Below are 20,536 nucleotides of genomic sequence, written 5' to 3' on the forward strand. Positions count from 1 at the left end.
TATATATTATAAACCCAACACTACAGTATTGTAATTTTTGTTTATATAATCTTATGTCTATTCAAGTAAATAAGAGAAGAAAAATTACTTAATTTTCTGTATTTACCAATTATGATGCTTTTTATTTTTTTCCTGTGAATTTGAGTTACCCTCTGGTATTGTTGCCTGAAGGACTTCCTCTAGTATATCTTATATAATAAAAGGGTAATATGCAAATTGACCCTAACAGCAGAATGACTGGGAATGACTGGTCACTATGACACACACTGACCACCAGGGGGCAGACGCTCAATGCAGGAGCTGCCCTCTGGTGGTCAGTGCTCTCCCACAGGGGGAGTTGTGCTCAGCCACAAGCCAGGCTGATGGTTGCCAGTACAGCGGTGGTGGTGGGAGCCTCTCCCACCTCCTCAGCAGCGCTAAGGATATCCGACTGCAGCTTAGGCCTGCTCCCCGCTGGCAAGTGGATATCCCCCAAGGGCTCCCGGGCTGCCAGAGGGATGTCTGACTGCCAGCTTAGGCCCAATCCCCCAGGGGAGCGGGCCTAAGCCAGCAGGTGGTCATCCCCCGAGGGGTCCCAGACTGCGAGAGGGCACAGGCCGGGCTGAGGGACCCCCCAGAGTGCACAAATTTTTGTGCACCGGGCCTCTAGTATCTTATAAGGGAGCTCTAATAGCAAGGAATTCTCAGTCTGTTTCCCTGGGCAAGTATTTAAATTACCTTTATTTTTTGAGGGATGGTTTTGCTGGATAAAAAATTCTTGGTTGACATCTCTAGGTTTTTTGTTTGTTTTTTCACTTGGACTTTGAATAGGCCCTTCTGTTGCCCTCTGAACTGCTGAGAAGCTAGTCATTATTGCACTGTTATTTCTCTTTATGTGGTGAGTCCTTTCCCTCTTGGTGCTTTTAAGATTTTTCTTCTATCTTTGGCTTTCAGCCTTTAGACTATAATGTATTTACCTGTGGCTTTCTTTATGTTTCTACTTAGGGTTTGTTGCACTTCTTATATCTGTAGATTAAATTTTTTAATCAAAGTTTAGAAGTTTTAAGTTAGTATTTTTTTCAAATATTTTGCCTGCTCCTTTCTGTCTCTCCTCTTGTCCCAGACTCCTATTACATGTATGCTGGTATGATTGGTATTGTCCAAGGGATGCTGTTCATTTTTTATTTTTATTTTTTCTTCCATTCTGATTGAATAATTTATATTAATATATCTTCAAATTCACTAAGTCTTTTTACTGCCATCTCATATCTACTATTGAACCTATCTAGTGAATTTTTTTATTTCTGTGTTATACTTTTCAAATCTAGATTTTTCATTTGGTTCTTTTCATAGTTTGTATTCATTAATTGATTGTCATTGTCATAATTTTTACCTTTTAACTCTTTAAACAGTTTCTTTAGTTTTTCAAACATAGTTATAGTAGCTGTTTTGAATTCTTTGTAAATGCAATATCTGGGCCCACTCAGAGTTATTATTTTTATTATTATTATTATTATTATTATTATTATTATTTTATGTATTGGTTTTGGTATACAGGTTAGTGGTTAGACAATTATATACTTTACATAGTGTTCCCATTGATATTTCCAGGAGCCCAACTGGCACTACACATAGTTATCACAATATTATTGACCTATTTCCTATGCTTTACTTACTTCCCTCTGACTATTTTATACCTACCAATTTTATTAATGGATTTTTTCTTTGGTATGCTTCACACGTTTCTGTTTCTTTGCATGTCTCAAATTTCATTGAAAGCTAGACATTTTAGATATTATACTGTAGCAATTCTGGATTCCAATGTTTTCCCCTGAAGGTTGTGTTTTAGTTTTTGTTCTTATTGTTTTTGTTTGTTTTAGTAACTTTTCTAGGATTTATCTGCAGAACTTGCCTCTCTGTAACTGTAGTCATTGATGTTTTTGCTATTTTATTTTTTATTCTTATTTCCTGGCTTCCTTGGGGTCACCCAGCTATGTCAATATAGCTTGCTGGTTAGCCAGGGATTGGACAGACTGTGCCCAGGTACCTGTAGCCTGTAAGTCTTTTATCCTTTGCCAATGGATGTGTGTGGGAGTTGGGAGCATGCTCAGATTTCAGTTAATGTTCAAGTTCGTGTCAGCTTTTACTTTCCATCAGGCCTTCTCTTATCTCCCCTGCACATGTGTGTAGTTACCCACCAGCCAGGGATGTCTAGAGAACTTGCCTAGTCCTTCTACAAACTGTCTCCTCTCCAGAATCTCCCCATTAAATTTCTGGCTGGTCTGCTGCTTGCCTCAACTGGGATCACAACATCTGGCTAGCAGAGCTGTGGGTTTAATTTTCTCTTCATTTAGTACCATTTTTGCTATTTATATTGCCGGTGTCACTGGGCAGTAGTGTTTGCTGTCTGTTGCAAATCGGGTCAGCCCTGCTGGCAGCACAGCCACTGGTTCTTATGGCCAGCTCCTTTCTGGTAAAACTTACTGTTGATACAGTGGGTGGAGGTGGAAGGGGTTATGGAGGTATTTCTAGGCCAGAAGGCTGCAGGCTCTCTCTCTGTGCTAGCAGCTTTTTATGAATTAAACATATTTCAAATTTTTTATTTGCCTTTAGTTGATTTTCACAGCCTGGAATGTAAAACAAACCTTTTATTTTAAAGGAGTAAACCAGATCATGTATTTTAACTTTTTCAAAGTAACTCACACTGGCCATCCTGGACCCACTCTCATTCTTACAGGAGCATCCCATACTTGGGCAACCCTTTTTTGTACTCCATCCCTGCAAGACGAATGAATTTATGACTCCAGTATTAAAGAATTCTCGAAAAATCAATAGGTAAGAAACACCATCAAGATACATTGGCGTTAACTCTTATTTTAAAAGTGTAAATCTTTTTATGTGACTCTGGAAGCTAAGCTAAAAAAGAAATATTCTTTGTAATAATAATAATGGCTAACATTTATTGATTTTTACTGTGTGCTAGGCACTATTCTATTCCAGATATATTAATGCATTGGATTTTTATAACGCCCCTATGAGCCAAGTTCTATTATTTTATGCAGTTTGCAGAGGAAGAAGCTAAAGCATAGAAGGGTTAAATGATTTGGCCAAGGTCAGAAAGCTAGTTAAGTGGTGGAACTGGGATTTGAAAATTGAAAAACCAGGCATTTTGCCTTAGAGCCATGCTCTTCATCACTGCACTCTACTACCTTAGCAAATGCTATAAATTTTAGGTGTAAAATTGGAATCATCAAGGGGACTCTGGAGTCCCAGTGCCTTCAACTTTCTTAGTGAGGGATCCTTACACTATTTTTGGAGCTTGAGTCCTTGTCAAGCAATGGGGCAGGCTTTGGAAATGCTGGGGTTTCAAGTGGTGGGAATGCATCTTTGAAGAAAGCCTTGTTTCTTTTATTTTCAATAACTGATTTTCTATCATTCGTCCAAACTACAATGGAAGTACATGGACTTGCCTGTGTTTTCACTTGTTTCCCAGGAATGTCAACTACATCACGTCTTGGCTGAGCATTGTTGGGCCAGTTGTTGGGCTGAATCTACCTCTGAGTTATGCCAGAGCAGCCTCTCAGAATGAATGAAATGTCGACTGGCAAGGTAAAAAGCAAAGCCTGGACTGAGTGTTTGCTGTTACAAAGACCCTGGTGTCCATGTTGCATGTAGATACGTTGTCCCTGCTGGCCCCACCATATATGAAGTTTACTTTCATATTTCATAGGATGATCACTGACTTGTTTCTTAAAACTTTCCAACCAACTAGCACCCAATCATTTAGGAAGCATTTTACTACGCTGTAAGTGACATTCATACAACAAGACTGAGTGGTTTTATTTTAGAATTGATATTTTTGAAATAAGTCTTTACTGCTCAGCTAACCTTCTTTTATTCTCTTGGCTTTTGTTTTGTTCTTGTTCTTCAGATTCTTCTGTTGAGCCGAAGAGCTTAGAAATTTCAGCATGAAGAATGCTGGAAGTTTATGGCTGACCCTGGTTTTACTGGGACCAATGCCATGAGTTTTCAGCTCACCAAGATTTTGACATGGATTATTTTTTTCCCTTGGAAGCAAATGTCTGCAGCAACTGATATACCATATATTTAAAAGAAACACCCAAAGACAAAAATCAATATAAATAGCAAAAAATGAATCCAACTCAATAATAGAAATGCTGACATCATTCAGGCATTTTCAAGTCATTCTTTCATGTCTGAGACTTGTTTTCTTCACCTTTAGTATGAGAATAACAAGATACCTCAATAGGGTTGTGTGAGAGCCACGTGAGCTCATTAATAAATGGAAAAATATTGTAAAGCATTATACATATATTTATTATTTATTATATTATATTCACCTTTCTTATATTTGATTGTTATTCACCCAGTCTGTCAGTAAGTTTACTAGCCAGTAAGGTATGAAGATGAACCTAATCTGGAAGAATTTTTGGTTGGGAGTTGCTTGTTTTGTAACTAAGAGAAAAGTGTAATTGGCTCTTTAGAGCATCTAGTTTAGTGTCTGTTGCTGAGGGATGCACTTTAGAATCACCGAGGCTGTTTTACAAGTACAAATGCTGGCTGCCACCATCTGAAACAGCCTCTCTGGGCGATTCTGATGCACAGACTTTGGGGAACCGCTGGTGTGGATGTGTGGCATTTATCTGTACTGTTTTGGTCTCCTGGAAGGCCGTCTCTGATTCTGTGTATAGCTCCAGCAAGCTGGACTGACTTGCTAGCATGTGTTTTGGCATTGCCCTGAGAGACTTCCCGGTAGTAAGGAAGGCCAGGAGGCAGTTGTTCACAAGGAGGCCCTCTGGGGTGAGCGGTTAGGGTACGGGGTGAATGGAAGAGAACTGTGACAGTTCTTCCAGTCTGTAGGTTAAGGGCTGAACTCTCACAGAGGGAGTGGAAATACAGAAAGGGTTAATTTGAACTGCTAGGAAAGCTAAAAGTAAATTTTAAAATGCTGATCTGCACATATTCATGCTGGGGTGAGAGCCTGCTTACATGCTTGCTGGGCATTTTGGTATTTACCACTTAACATCTTTTCAACTTCTGCAAGGGATTTCTCCCCTCCCCACTCTCCCTAATGGAAACACAGATTTCTCAGCAAGCCATTTCTCAAGGCAGGTCATTCTGGGGGGCAAAAAAAAAAAATTAATGCATCATCTAGATTATGTACTTGCCTAGAAATATATTTTGCTAACAGTTTCTGAGATGATAGTAGTCTATCAATTTGGGGCCAGTGTGTAGGTTTTGTTTAAGTTTTAAAAAAAGTTTTTTTTCTCTCTGATTAATGGAGACCTGAAAATTCATGAGTGGAGGGAAAAGTTCTGAAGCGCTCGGGGAGGTGATGGAGACCTCCCTCCCCAGATGGATCCCTCTCCTCCGCAGCTGTTTCCTTCAGACTGTTTTTCACTTAAAATTTTTTTTTTTTAATTTTTGGTTGATAAAAATTTTCATTTTTAAAAATGCAGTTATATAGCAGATTGTCATCCCAACAGTTATAAAACATTGGAAAGAAATTCATTTTGTCAAAGTATCAGTTCTTTCTCTGGAAGATGAGGCCTTTCCCTCTGGGATTCCTCTCCAGCTAATATAAGGCAAAGCCCCTTCAGTCAGAAATCAGGCTGGTTAAAGCTGCTACCAGCCAGCCTCCTAATCTCTGTTGTTGTGTGACCTTGGAGAAGTTGTTTCACCTCTTTGGTCCTCAGTTTAACTATGTGGCTGGTGAGGCCCACTCCAATTCTTGGGTCTGTGAAACACAGAGAAATCTGTGAGTCTGGTTATCTGTTCTCTGTGTGACTTCGGCCAATTTTCTTAATCTCCTGTAGTCTTTCACCATTTCTATAAAAAAAAAAAAAAAAGCCTACAGTATCTATCCCAATCACCTAACAAGGGCACAGAGATCAAAACAGTAAGTCAGTCTAGATGTGCTTTATACCCAACAGTGCCACATGGAGTTAGGGGGACCGCGGATCATTGGCCCCTGCTCCCGTGGGGACCCAGCACACCTCCTCCTTCCCACCTCATTCATGCCTGACTCCTCCCCAATGCAAACGGGCTTCATATCAGGCTGTTCTCCTCTGCCCACATCCTTACCTGACCCTTGTGCATGCTGTTCCCACCTGGAAATGCTTCCCTCCCTATCCCTCTACCAATTCTCAACCTAGCCTCTAAGGTTCAGTCTTCACAGAGCCATCACCGACCACCCGCTGGGAGAGCTCTCCCGGCATTACTCACTGTACAAAGTCTTATTAGCATTTAATTGTCTCCCTTTCACTCTGGTTTCTCTCCTTTCTTAATTATGGGTAATAAGTGATGTAAGGTGATGACCCACTTTTGGGGCATGTTCTAAGGTGGCATGTAGGGAAGAGTTGCTGTTTGCCCTGATTAGTGGTCCATAGAAGGCTGGGTCTGGGGATTTGAGCGGGTGGACCAGTTCATTGAGCGACCAGTGGAAGGACCAGAAGCTGTGTTGATCATTGGGAACTAGCCTACAAGCTGGAGGTTAAAAGCACAAGACTAACCACCCCTTCAATGAAAATGTAGTAAAATAAAGGTAAAAAGATTTCAAAACTGGATTTTCACCTCCATTTCTCCCAAGATTGATACAGTTTTTATTCATACTCTCAAGATATTAGGAAATGGAGATCTGCATGGTCAAAACCAGCTCTTTATATAAATCCGGGAGCTGATATTCCAATGAGTTGGGGTTTTTTAGGATTAAAATTTGAAAATAAGAATATGCAAACATTCACTTCAGCAGATACTTACTGAGTTCCTCTTATGTACTGAGCCCTAGGCTAGGTGCCAGGGATGGCAAACAGAAAGACACGACCCTGGCTCATAAGAATGCTACAGTCCAGTGAAGACCAGGGGAAGACTCAGGGGCAGTAAGATGCAGCCTGTGGCGGGCATGGAAAGCAAGCACGAGGGAACGTTCGCAGAGGAATGTGAGTGGAGCCACAGCAGAAACGGAGGAGAGCTCTTGAAGGTGCAGATGGGGAAGAGGTGAAGAGAGGCTGGCTAGTGGGACTGGGGCCAGGTCTGGAGGAGCCTTTATTGCCACACTGATCATTTATATTTAGCCTGAAAACCACAAAGAGCCACTGAGGGAATATTCAAGTAAAGGAGTTAAAGGGATCACATCTGCATTTTAGAACGAACCTGTATTTTTCAATATGACTATTTCATATAACTAAGCATAATACACTTGAGTCAGTTTTCTCACCAGCAGGTACTAGCCCATTGGCTTTAGAAGGTACAGGAGTGCAGAAAGGGCTGGGAGTATGCCAGGGACACTTTTCAGTTTTGCCTGGAGCCTTCCACAACAGAACCTGCCAGTGTCCTGAAAGGCCTAAATCCTGGCTTACTGTTTCACCTGGGGCAAGTCACTGCACTCTCTGAGCCACTGGTTCTTAATGGAAGGAAGTGCATTAGATGAAGTGAAATCAATTTATTGGTTTATGACCAGTATTTTGTGTGTGTGTGAAATAGAGTATGTCTGGGAAGAACATTCTGTGTGTTTCCTTTACTCTCACAATACTACCATGCTCACAGCACTTCTGGTACCAGATATGTGGGTTTGCCACACATCAAACAATGCTGTAACACCCCTAGGTGTCCTACAACACACCAGTTCTGTCAGTTCCGATACTACCTGTCTGGAGTCAGTGTCAGATCTTGTAGGTCAAGATTTCAATCCCACAAGGCTGCCCCCATCTAAGACTCCAGTCTCAAGTCCCAGGTTGTCACCTGTATTTTTAACCAATCAGCCTTAAATTGGGGTTCCCATGACCACCTCCTTGGGTACAATAATTTACTAGAATGGCTCATAGTACTCAGGGAAACACTTATATTTACCGGTTTATTATATAATAAATATGAAAAATAGGAAGATGAAAAGGTATATAGGGCAAGGTCCAGAGGGCCCCACATGCAGGAGCCTCTGTCCCTATGGAGCTGGGGTGCATCGCCCTCCCGGTGTGTAGGTGTGCTTACCATCCTGGAAGCTCCCTGAACCCTGTGCTTTGGGGATTTTATGGAGGCTTCTGCACATCGGGCATGACTGATCATTTACTCCACTGCTATTCCAGGTCCCCTTCCCGAATGATGGCAGATGGGCTGAAAGTTCCATGCTTCTAATCAGAGCTTGGTCTTTCTGGTGACCACTCCCCATCTTGAAGCTATTCAGGAACCCACCAAGAGTTGCCTCATTACAACAAATGTCACTCCTTCCACCCAGGACTTTCCAAGGGATTTAGGAGCTCTGTGTCAGGAACTTGGGGCAGAGACCAATATATGTATTTTCTATTATTTCACAAATACATAGGAAAAAGTGCATTGCACAAATAAGGTTATTGTTATTATTGTTTTGAGAAGCTTTGGTTTCAACTACATCATTCGTGTGTGTGTGTGTGTGTGTGTGTGTGTGTGTGTGTGTGTGTGTGCTAGGTTGTGATGAAATTGTATTTCTAACTCCAGAAAACAATGGGATATTTGAAAACTAATAAATAGTCTCCCTTCCAGTTCTAAGACCCCCTGACTTCCTTATATTGCTGACCAGTAGCTTGCTGAAGATTGTTCTAGAAGGATATATGCACTACTTTATTATTGTGCACATGGCACTGGGCTACTTTAATATGTACATAGGTCCCCGCAGCTGCTCCCCTGGATTTTTACAGGGCGAGCTGTAAAAGTGCTTTCACATTTTTGTTCTTATATTTGGTCGTGTTCTTTCAACCAGTAATGTAAAGCCCTTGCTTTCTATGCAACTTTTGTGCTGTCAATAGCGACACCTAGTGGAAATATAGCACTGTTGCAGGTATCCTGTATTCTCCTTAGAGCTGAAAGTAATTTTAGAGATCACCAAGTCCCATTTTGTAAATTACTTAAAAAAAAACGGGAACTCACATGCATTCATTTATTCATTAACTTTAAATGAGAATAAAGCCTATAACTTCTTGGATTATTTTGAGGCTTTTAAAGTAGTACCCAGAAATCACTGTTAATCATAACAGTGAGAAATTTAACAAAGCATGACGATAGGTTAATGGGAAGTCACAGTCTAGATTATCTACTGCCTTTGGTGCACTGTTATTTACATGTGTATGCCAGACCTTCAGGGTTTAGCGTGGTGCCTGGCACTTGGTAGTACTCAGTCTTTGTGGAGGGTCTGTATATGTGGGTTGGCACTGAGCCCAGGGAAAGGGTCTCCTTTCTTCAGGCGCCAGGGACTGGACCTGCTTTCCCCATTGGGAATTGCCACCTACTCCATCCTTAGAGAAGATTCCTTTCCCCTGACACCAGCAGCAGAATGGGATGTGGTCTCCTAAGCCCCATTCCTTCAATAGGTTCAGAGACAGAATGTCCAGGCTTTTCCTGCTTATTAATAGGGAGCTGGCTAAATAAAATGTGGTTCTGTATTGCAATTAAGGGGAGTTAATTCAACCCCATGTATCAAAATAGGCAGTGCTCATAAACAGTTAAAACAGAAAAAAAAAAACTAGATGTAAATGGTGCAATCAATACTATTTTATATAAAAAATACACCAATACCACACGTTTTCTATAGTCCATATATAATGTAGGTTAAAAAAAAAAGGTCCGGAAGGATGCATGCCAGACTTGTAAGAGAAGTTAGTTACCTAGGAGGGTGGAGAGTGGGAATTTGGACTGGAAGTTAAACTAGACGACCGAGGCTTTTTTTGTAATGCTCCACTTATCTATCCACAGACTGTGAAACTTGAAGTTCATTTTTGAAAAGGATTTTAGTCCTCATAGATAACTTGGAAGCCATAGAAACATTTGAAGAAAATTTAAAAATTGTTTAAGTATACATATCACCCAGGGAAAGCTGCAGTTAAAATGTTGATATATTTTCCGGTACTAGTTTAAACATATCTAATTAGGATCATTCTGTGTTTGGTTGTACAGCCTGATTTTTCCCATGTAACATTATATTTGGAACATTTTCCCATGTCATTTAGTAGTCTTTGAAAAAAGCAACTTAAAATAACTAGTATTTCTTCTAGATACAAATGTACTAAATAACTCTACTATCGGGGTTTTAGGTTATTTCTAATTCCTCTCTGTTCATTTACCATCTATTCATTGAGTTCTTATTTCTTGCATTGTCAGGACCTGTGCTAGGGATATGGTGGTTAGTAGAGCAGATGAGGCCCCTCTGTCACAGAGCTTTTTTTTCAAAATGTCATTCAGTCAGAAATGTGTGCAGGAACAGTTGCTATCTTTAAGTTTTCTATAGTGCATATATAATGTATGTAAAAATAAAAGGTCTGTATTTAAGGGAATGAGCAGATCAAAAGATATGGAATGTCTTAAGACTTTTGATGTCGCTAAATTGTGCACCAGTAAGGCTGCACCAATTTACATTCCCAGCAGCAATCTGTTTTACCATTTCCTAAAATCTTTGGAAATAATTTCCTTTTACCTTGCTTTTATTATTGAATCGAACCTTTTTCTCTTCCTGTCTTGCTAAAATATGCATGCATTCTCAGCTTTGTTCCTTCCCGATGTTATACATTTCTCAATGGTGCTGGGTTAATTTTTCATCTTGTGCATGGTCCACACGATTGCCCACATCTCCACTTCCCTCCAGTCAGAGCTGACTGTCCATGTACTGGTTCCTTTACAACCAGAAGCATTGAGTTAAAAACTAGAATGTGTATGTAATTCAAAGAATTATTATGAGAAATTTCATACATACTCAAAAGTAGAGTACAATGAATCCTCACATACTTAAAATCAGAATCAGCAATTACAATTATTGCCATGTTTGCTTCATTTAACCCCCTTAACTTTATATATATTTGTTCAAACATTTTAAAGTTGTAGCCATTATGTTGTTTTTACAAGTGCATTCGGAATGCTTTTTATTTGCTGTATTCTGTCCTTTTACTCCATTCGTAGCTGTTAAAATCTTTGGGGTTTTGTCCTCTGCTTTTACTTCTGAGGATGGGGCTTTATACCTGAAGCTGCCAACCAAAGAGAAAAAAACCTTATTCTAAGCTGGATAAATAAATTCGAAACAAAGCTGTTGGGGAAAAAAGGTATGACAAAACTATTTCATATCACTGTTTCTAAAGCAGGTCTTAATGGACAAATGTTTCAACAAGTAAATTTCAACTGCTCTCAGCTGTTACTGCAGTAAGAAATTATGTGGCTTACTCTACCCATTATTGTACACATTTAAGTATTAGCTGGTTGCTAAAAGAAGAAACAAATTTAATATATTCATTAGCATTTAAACTTATTTGAAAATGTTGGTATGCTCAGTATGTCCTATACTTTTAACCCAGCCAAGTAACATGACTCCTTGTTCTATTTTTCCCATTTATTTTTTCTATTTTCCCCATTTACTTGTTGATTTTAGAAAGGGAGACAAACATTGATTGGTTGTTCCACTTATTTATGCATTCATTGGTTGATTCTTGTATATGCCCTGACAGGTTCAAACCCACAACTTTGGAGTATCAGGATGATGCTCTAACCAGCTGAGCTACTCGGCCAGGGCCTTATTTTTTCTATTTCTAGTTAACTACAGTGATAAGTTTTAAAGCTAAACTTAAACAAATGAACAAACACGCCCACACTGAGTAGACTAGAGAACAGAATTTGTCGATAACTTGTATCACAAATAATTAAGATCACTGGTAAGGACCTGCAGAGGGAGCTGGTACTTCTGACTGGAGTGATCTAAGGCCATGGTTTCCTCTTCTGAGGGAGGAGAGCTCCTTAGCAGCACAGGTGCTGTTTGAGCTTCAGGTCCTCAGTGTCTGTCAGTCACTTAGCCATAGGCCTAGTGTCTTGGGTGCATCCTGGAGACAAGTAGGAGCCATCACTGCAGGGTGTTTTCTTCCTTCTGGGCATGTTTCTTTACAGGTTGACAGAGGTCTCAACACTGTAGGGGACCGGAGGCTGCAGGCAGGCAGCAGTTATTGCCACCCTCTCCTCCTGGCCAGGAGCACCTCCTCCCTCCAGCAGTACCTGTGAACTTAACCGCACTGCCCACACTTGAACCCAGCATGGGGCCCTCCCTGGGCTTTTCTGGTCCAGGCCAGGGGAATGAGGCCCAGCGATCTCAGGGGCTGGGTCAGGTATGCCAATCCCAAAGCATCTGGTCAGCCTTTGGAAAGGAATACCATGTGCAACTAACTACACACACTACAAGTGCTGGGATGGAAACCAAGTGCAGCCAGCCTATTTCACATTTAACAAGGTGTTCATAAATTTACACAATGCTGTCAAATATGTTAAAAAAAACAAAAACCGGCCTCTCTCCACTCCTGTGGAAATAGATAACCGCTCAAACATTTGACAAGGATAAACATGTGTGAAATGAGCAGCAGGGGAAACGCCACACACCTCCTGAAGCTGGATGAGGAACGCACATTTGAACAAACTGACACTGGGTTTCCATTCAGAACTCATCTTGATCTTATGAGAAATGGGAAGCCCAAAAACATTTTCCAAGCACCCTAACCCAACACTAACTAGGCTTTGGTTAAATGGAAATCAACCCATATTTACTAATGCTACCAATAGCAGTTTCTCAGACTTAAGGCTAATGAGCCTCATTGCAGACATAAAATTTTTCCCCCTATACAAATTGTGAAACAACTCATGGACAACGAGCCCCCATGGACTCAACACCCAGCTTCAACAATTATTAAAACACAACCCATCTTGACCATTACTACCTCTTCACTTCCCTAATTGTTCGTAATAGATACTGACAAACTCAGGATCCACAACGCTTTGTATACCTGGTCTTCCCTTGAACAAGCTTTTCTTCTATGCCTGAAATCCACTTTATTAAATCATCCAATGCCTCAATTTTGCTGTCATAACCACAGAAGCTACATGGACACTGACCTTTAGATACTAGATAAACAGAGCAGGGAGCAATTTTAGTGTAGTATTTATATTGGGTCCCAAGATGCATCCAAGGTGATTCCTACCAATCTAGATTCATTTATTTTTAAAATATATTTTTATTGATTTCAGAGAGGGAGATTGATTGGCTGCCTCCTACTGGGGACTGGGCTCGAAACCCTGGCATGTGCATTGACCAGGAATTGAACCGTGACCTCCTAGTTCATAGGATGAACCTCAACCACTGAGCAAGGCCAGCCGGGCAAATTTTTTAAAATATATTTTATTGATTTTTTTAGAGAGGAGGGGAGAGGGATAGAGTTAAAAACATCGATGAGAGAGAAACATCGATCAGCTGCCTCCTGCACACCCCCTACTGGGGATGTGCCCGCAACCAAGGTACATGTCCTTGACTGGAATAGATCCTGGGACTATTCAGTCCGCAAGCCAATGCTCTATCCACTGAGCCAAAACGGCTAGGGCCAATTTTTTTAATTTACTGTTATTTTGCTTATTCAATGGATGGGGGGAAAACTTTGCCACAAATCCCATTTACTCTAGAGAATTCTGAATTAACTGTTTTCCCAATCTCCTAAAATTGGTAAGTTATACAATATAGTCTGTGGTAAGGAAAATAGACAAACACATTTTAGGCATATGAAAATTTATTACTACTGTGATTTCACCATCAAAACTTAGGATCTTGGTCTTTCCTTCTTGCCTTTGTATAAGGCCAAAAGAGACACATTGGCTACTTTGACAACCTTAAAGCGAACTCCAGGAATGTCACCAACAGCATGACCTTTGCGACCAAATCCAGCAACCAGAACTTCATCATTTTCCTGGAATAAAATCGACAGTTTATTCTGGTATCGGTAGCAATCACTAAAAAGATTCATCATATAAGATAACTGGGGGGAACAGCCCCAGGAACAGAAGCTACATCAGACTTAAAAGCACTTACCTCAATAAAATTCAAACAACCATCATTGGGTACAAAGGCTGTGATTTTTCTTGCCATTCTTGATCAGCTGGACCCTGACACACTTCCTGATAGCAGAATTGGGCTGTTTGGCTTCAACCCCCCTGAAACATAAACAGCACAAGAGTTGATTTTCTGAAAAGTGAGACATTTTAGTTCATTCAGCACAAAACGTATTAGAAATTGTACTGTGCCTACCTTTTCTATCTATTCCTAAATTGCTAAATGCCTGTGATTTCAACCAAGTATTTCTTGTCTTAGGGTCATTAGCACAACAGGAGAAAGGGGCCCCTCTATAGTTGTAAAATACGAAAACAGGAAATTCTGAATTTAGATCTTGACTGTCAAAGAATTTGACTGGATATGAGAGTATGATTTATTAAATAAAAAACCCACTGAGTACTGTAAATTCACGTGATGTGGTTCAACTTTAGCTGTAAACCTCTCAGGTAGGAAGATGTGATTGGCTGCATGAAAAAGTTCATGGACGTCAACTGCTCAGAACCGTCCCCACACGTCCTGCGGTTTGTCCCTTACTTCTCCCCTCCACTCCCACCCGATTCCTCAAGCTACTATGAAGGTTTATTAAAACCCTTGGTCATCTGGCCTCCGAACCCTCATGTTACCAACTCTCAAATAACGATGCTGCAGCTACGCCGAGACCTGGGGTTTCCACCACGACTGCTTTAAAGGTAGGAGTCGCCCCAGCAAAATAAAATGAACTTTCACTTACACTTTTTCCAGCACAATCCCCTTCGCATGGGACGCGCCTCCGAAAGGGTTGGCCTTCAGCGCCGTGCCCAGGTGGGCCTTCTTGTACTGCTTGTCATGCCACTTCTGGTCTCGCCGGTGGCTCCGCAGCTTCCGGGCCGTGCGAAGACCGCGACACTTGCCTGAAAGCCACAATCCCCTCAGTTCCCCCGAAAAGGCGCCCCCGTCCTACTTGGCGCTCCCATGGGTGCATCCTTCCAAAGGCCCCAGGCCCCGCAGCAGCGTCGGCCGCCCAGCTCCCCTCCCGCCGCGGGCTCCGCGGCCTGGGCCGCACAGGGCCCCATCGGCCTCGGGCCATGTGGCGGCGGGCGCGGAGGTTCCCCGGGCCTCCCGCATAGGGCCTCCGCGCGGCGTCCTCCTCTCCTCTCCGCTCCGCTCCCCCCCGCCCGCTGCCCCCGGAACCCCGGCTGCTGGTTGCGATCCCCTCCACCCGCAGGGACTCCTCACCCATCCTGCTGGCGCCACGGGCCTGAGCGAAAGAGAGAGGCTGCACGGGAAGCAGCCGCAAGCCCCCGCGAGCAGGCCCCGCCCCGCCAAGGACCTCTGCGGCTGTCTGCGCCGCGCCTGACCCGAGTCTGGAGCCTCGCAGTTGAAAGACACAAATGTGCACCACTTTCCAGAACCTACGTCTTATTTAATCTTTTTGAAATTCAGGGGTATATAACTTAGATCGGAGTTTATTTCTTTTTATGTGGATGCCGGAGGCAGAAGGCACATGGACCCACTCACAGTGCGGCACTGGCGCGGTCGGCAAAGCCACGGGGGCGGGGCTAGGGGCGCTGAGGGGGAGGAAGGAGAGGGCCCCGCCTGCGTCTGGGAAGCGGCGCGTGGGCCATGTGCCTAGACTAGAGTGTGGGAGCTTAGACCTCCGCGCCTAACACCCACTCGCAAGCAGCATGGTAAACGGACATAGTTGTAGTGAGGTCATGGGATGCGGTCATCAAAAACCAGAGATCTGGAAGTAGACCGGGCCTTAAGCCCCAAAGCTGCCATTTACTGGTTGGGCGACCTTGGGCAAGTCATTTAATTAGCTCTTTCAGTCTCGGTTTGTTTTGTAGAGTAAGAGTTGGTTGCGATTTTGGTTCATCCCAGAACTATTTTTTAAGTTGTCCTCTCTGTGCCAGACATTGGGAATACAACAGGTAACAAGAGTGAAGGTTACTCTTACCAGGTTTATATTCTAGGTGTGAGAAGGCAGGAAGTATGTATAAATATATTTTTTAAACCAACAGAAGATAATTTTACATAGTAGTTAGTGCTATAGAGAAAGTACAATTGGTTAGCAGCGGTTCTCAACCTGTGGGTCGCGACCCCTTTGGCGGTCGAACGACCCTTTCACAGGCGTCGCCTAAGACCATCCTGCATATCAGATATTTACATTACGATTCATAACAGTAGCAACATTACAGTTATGAAGTAGCAACGAAAATAATTTTATGGTTGGGTCACAACATGAGGAACTGTATTTAAAGGGCCAGAAGGTTGAGAACCACTGGGTTAAGGTGATACTGACTTGGGGGGTGAGACTGGCTACTCTTGATAGGGTTGATGAAGAAAGCGTCTTTGTGGACCCTCAGCTGAGCTGACATCCCTGAAGAGGGGGAGTCCCTTGGGCATGTATGGTGGGTAGATCCGTCCAGGAAGAAGAGTTCCCAACAAGTCGAATGAGCTGGAGCCTTTCAAGACCTGAAGGACCCGGGAGGGAGGAGCAGGGTGAATGAGGCCTGTGGTGCTAGGGGAGACTGTTAGGAGTGGAGTCAACAGAGAATGAAAGAGAAGGAAGTGTAAACCGGAACTAGAGACAGTTTTTGCAAGGAATTTTTCTATCATGTGTAGAGGAAAGGGGCTATATCTGGGGAGAGGTGTGGAGCCAGGATGGGTTTGTTTTATGGCATTTTCGTATGCTGATGGGGTTGTCCCAATAGAGAAGAAAAAATAGATAATTCACTTGAGTAGACTAGAGGGGAGCCCAAGTGGAGGAGGTGACCTCAGGAATAATAACAGTTTATCTGTCGTTGTACAGAAGGCAAAGTGTAACTAAGTAAATGGGAAGATTGCTCATGGGAAGAGGTAGAACTTCTGTTTTGAGCAAAGTCATCAATGAAGAGAAAGAGCAGGGAAAAGAAGTTTGAGGCGAGAGAGTACGATGTGAAATCATCTAGGTCAATGCTAGCCTTAAATAGTACTTTGTGACACATACTATTTTAGGTGCCTTACGTTTATTAATTCATTTAATTCTCACAATGCTGAAAAGTAAATACAGTACCCCTGTTTTGCTAAGCTATAGTTACTTAGTCCATTTGGGTTGCTATAACAAACTACCATAGACTGGAAGGCTTATAAACAGAAATTTATCAGAGTTCTGGAGACTGGGACATCCAAGATCAAGGTGCTGACAGATTCAGTGTCTGTTAAGAGCCCTTTCTGGTTCATAAATGAGTCTCATTTTGCTATAACCTCAAATGGCAGAAGGGCCAAGGCAGCTCTCTGGTGTCTCTTATTTATTTTTTGTTTTGTTTTTTCAAATTTTATTGAGGTATAATTGACACATTGGGGTCTCTTTATAATCCCATTTATGAGGGTTATGACCCAATCACCTCCCAGTGGCCTTGCCCTCTAATACCATCATATGACCCTTGCCAGTGTGACTTGGTTGGTTGGAGTATTGTCCAGTGCACCAAAAGGTTTGATTCCTGGTCAGGGCACACCAAGCTACATATCTATCAATGTTTCTCTCTCTCTCCTCCCTCCCTCCTCCCCTTTCTCTAAAAGAAAAAAATTAATAATCATGTCCTTGAGTGAGGATTAAAAAACAAACCATCTTATAGGGATTAGGTTTCAGCATATGTTTTCCCTTCTAATCTAGGAATGTGAAAAGATAGATTGACAAAGGAATGTGGGATTGTGGAACAGTTCTGAGGGCCAATTTGAAACTAGCTATGAAGTTACATAAATCAGCATGGTTTTTATCTTCTTCAGGTTCATTCAGTGTAGTGACTGGGTAGATGGAGAGTTGGATTTTAACAGGGTTTGGGGTAGGATCTCGTCAGGTGTTCGGGATAACACTCTAGCCATCTGAGCCACACAGGCCAGGGCAAGACTAAAGTATTCTTATTATAACTTGCATGTCCATGGCTTACTAGAAGTATATGGAAACCAGTAGACACCTTGTCACAAAAGAATACTGTCTGTAGTTCTTGAAATGTTGGGGGAGGGGCAGGAAGGAGAACAAGTTTCCCTCTTTGCTAGTATTTCCTCCCAAGTAGGAGGATTTAAATTAGTGTAACTCCTTATTTCTCTGCCAGTTGACTCATTCCAAGCCAGGTGAGGAGGGGTGACTTCTGTGATAAATTGAGGAAGAATAAGCTAGGCATGTTCATTCAGCTCTTCTTTATTTTCTTGTGGGGACCCAGCTTGCCCACTGAGTGCATTTCTCCTGGTTCTCCCGGGGCAGCTTCTCTTCCCTATGGAGGGTCCAGTGCTGCCAGGATAGTCTGCCATGTCTGTCTTCCATCTTGTTCCTGCACTGAACTTTGCCCTCATTCTGGCCTTGCGCAGTAATGAAGGTGGTATTTGCTTCTCCACTTACCTTATTTCTGTTGGTTTAGCACTCAGGTGGGGCAGTAGGTATTATTATTTGATTTCTCTCAGAGCCTACCCCCGTCAACTAAGAAGAAGGTTTGATATTTTGAAATTAGATCAGTTGATGGGGAGGTTTAGGCTAAAGGTGATGCCTTCACACTGTATAGGGGAGAAGCTAGCTTTTCGGAAGGATAGCCAAAAGTTTTAACAACGTTGACAACTGATAATGGAGCATTTATAATAGTTGGAAACAATTCCTTGTGCTGTAGCTGTAAAATTGGAGGCATTAGTTGCTATGGAAATGTGACAGGAAGTTAAAATAACAGCTTTAAGTGAGGAAGAAGAAGCAGTAAGGGTAAGACCGATGATTACATGCTCTGTATAACTACTAGTGATGAATATTGAGTGCTTCATTTTACCTGATTAAATTATTAAACATAATTTTTCCTCTATCCAAAATGAATGAGATCTCTTATTTTCTCATTCTAGCTACTTTTTGGTACAGTGGTTATTCTCATATCTATTCCCTGGTGGAACGAACTAAAGAAATACGTATGTAGTGCCATATAATCTTACTAATATTCAGGCTTCATCTTTAAAATCCTTGTTATTATAATTAAACTTCTGTGTAGGATGTAGAGGGGCTTGACAATGCTGTTCTTTGATATCCTTTGTGAAGTTCCGGGGAGTTATCATTTTAATATGCATATTAAGTTATTCCTCAGGTCTTCTCTAACTTGGCTGAGAACCAAACAAAATAACATAGGCTTCTATTTCAGCGGGGAACTTTGAGTTATAAGAAATGAAAGATAATTTTTCTCACTAGGAAAAGAAAGATACTGTTACTCACTTCCTGGAATATTATGTTTTAGAATCTCATTCCCTGGAGAGGTTTAAGAATCTGGTAGACAGGCCAGATCTGTTCTGTCAGTGAGTTCAGTTTGGACTAATTGATCTATGGTGATGAGGAATGGCTGGAGGTCACTCTTTTAGTCTTTGCATTCCTCAGCAAAATGAAGATCACCAGGATTATTTCTAGGCTAGAGGCCTGGGGCAAAGATTTGTGCACATTGAAAGGAAATTAATTAGAAGAAATATTTTAGAGGCCAGGGAGGGACCGCAGAAGATTGGCCCACAGGGGAGGAACTGGGGGAGGTTGGCTCCAGGGCGTGTCTGGCCCGCCTCGCCCAGTCCTGATTGGCCAGACCCCAGCAGCAAGCTAACCTACCTGTTGGAGCATCTATCCCCTGGTGGTCAGTACCCATCATAGTGACTGGTTGAACAGTTGAACGGTTGGAGGGACAATTAGCATATTAGGCGCTATATATATAATTTAAATGTAATAATATGTAAATTATAATATATAAATTTAAAAACTATAAAAGTAAATGAAAATTTTTCAGTGTTTTATACTACAAGAGAGAAAAAGGAGGAGTGAGGAAATAGAATAAGAGAGGAAGAAAAGAAATGAGGTGTTCTGGACAGGAATAATTTTTCCACAGATTTAAACCATTATCTTTTTATCTTGTTCCTAGCAGTCCTTACTGATTATGAAAATAACCCAAATGAATGAATCTGTAACCATTTTATAGATATCATTTTTGTGCCGATTTTAAAATTTACTTAGGTTTTAAGTTAAACTTTCCAAATTTAATTATTTAGCAAACAACATCTTGGATTTTTACTGAGTAGTTGGACACATTGCTCTCTTTGAAATTAAGTGTGCTAATTAATTTTTGTCCAAAGAATTCATATTGCTCTTCTTATAAATGATGGTTTAAAGTATAGGGCAACATCAGATAGCATATATTCTCAATACAAGTTTTGTTTTAGTGAATTTTAACTCTGATTCCTGTCTGTTGAGGTGGGAATCCTGCAGGTACTAGGTGAGAGCATTTTTGAGAGTGGTGGAGGCCTCTTTCTCCCTAGGATCCAGTTCTGTTAGGTTCTCCCTGTCCCACAAACCTCCCTTCCAGTCCATGCCTCTATTATTACACTAAATTTGTTATCTAGAAATCCCTTTCAATAAAGGTCCTTTTGTACTACAAGTGAAAGAACTTCCTTCAAGCTGTGTTAAGAACAAAAGCCAAATTATTGGAAGGGCACTATAGTAGCTCATAGATCCCAGTACCAAGGGATGCACACTGACCTCATGAAGTGAAGGTCACTGGTTTGCTAGGTGCAACATCCTAAAGGTGTTCAACAAGCAATTATGAGAGAGAAACCAAGATGGTGGCATAGGTTAACACCGGAGTTTGCTGCCTCGAACAACCACTTCAAAAATACAACTAAAAGACGGAACGGACATCATCCAGAACC

At 41.7% G+C, this 20,536-nt stretch overlaps 2 protein-coding genes across 3 annotated transcripts in view; one reads left to right on the top strand and one right to left on the bottom strand.

The window, feature by feature from the left end:
* Positions 1 to 4,306, top strand: part of ATG10 (autophagy related 10) — a 192,833-nt gene extending 188,527 nt beyond the window's left edge. For both annotated transcript variants that reach the window (XM_005858107.2, XM_005858108.2), the window contains 3 exons: positions 2,717 to 2,814; positions 3,473 to 3,588; positions 3,911 to 4,306. In XM_005858107.2, coding sequence (XP_005858169.1) covers positions 2,717 to 2,814; positions 3,473 to 3,572 — 198 coding nt within the window. In that variant the 3' untranslated portion in view covers positions 3,573 to 3,588; positions 3,911 to 4,306. The remainder of the gene's footprint in view (positions 1 to 2,716; positions 2,815 to 3,472; positions 3,589 to 3,910) is intronic.
* Positions 4,307 to 13,529: 9,223 nt separating this feature from the next.
* Positions 13,530 to 15,192, bottom strand: RPS23 (ribosomal protein S23). Its single transcript, XM_005858109.2, is given in 5 exon segments — positions 13,530 to 13,724; positions 13,847 to 13,894; positions 13,896 to 13,968; positions 14,598 to 14,757; positions 15,083 to 15,192. Coding segments are annotated over 5 exon segments (432 nt in total). The 5' UTR covers positions 15,087 to 15,192; the 3' UTR covers positions 13,530 to 13,577.
* Positions 15,193 to 20,536: the final 5,344 nt, after the last annotated feature.

This window comes from Myotis brandtii, unplaced genomic scaffold (genome assembly GCF_000412655.1).
Source record: "Myotis brandtii unplaced genomic scaffold, ASM41265v1 scaffold115, whole genome shotgun sequence".
NCBI classification, from domain to species: domain Eukaryota; kingdom Metazoa; phylum Chordata; class Mammalia; order Chiroptera; family Vespertilionidae; genus Myotis; species Myotis brandtii.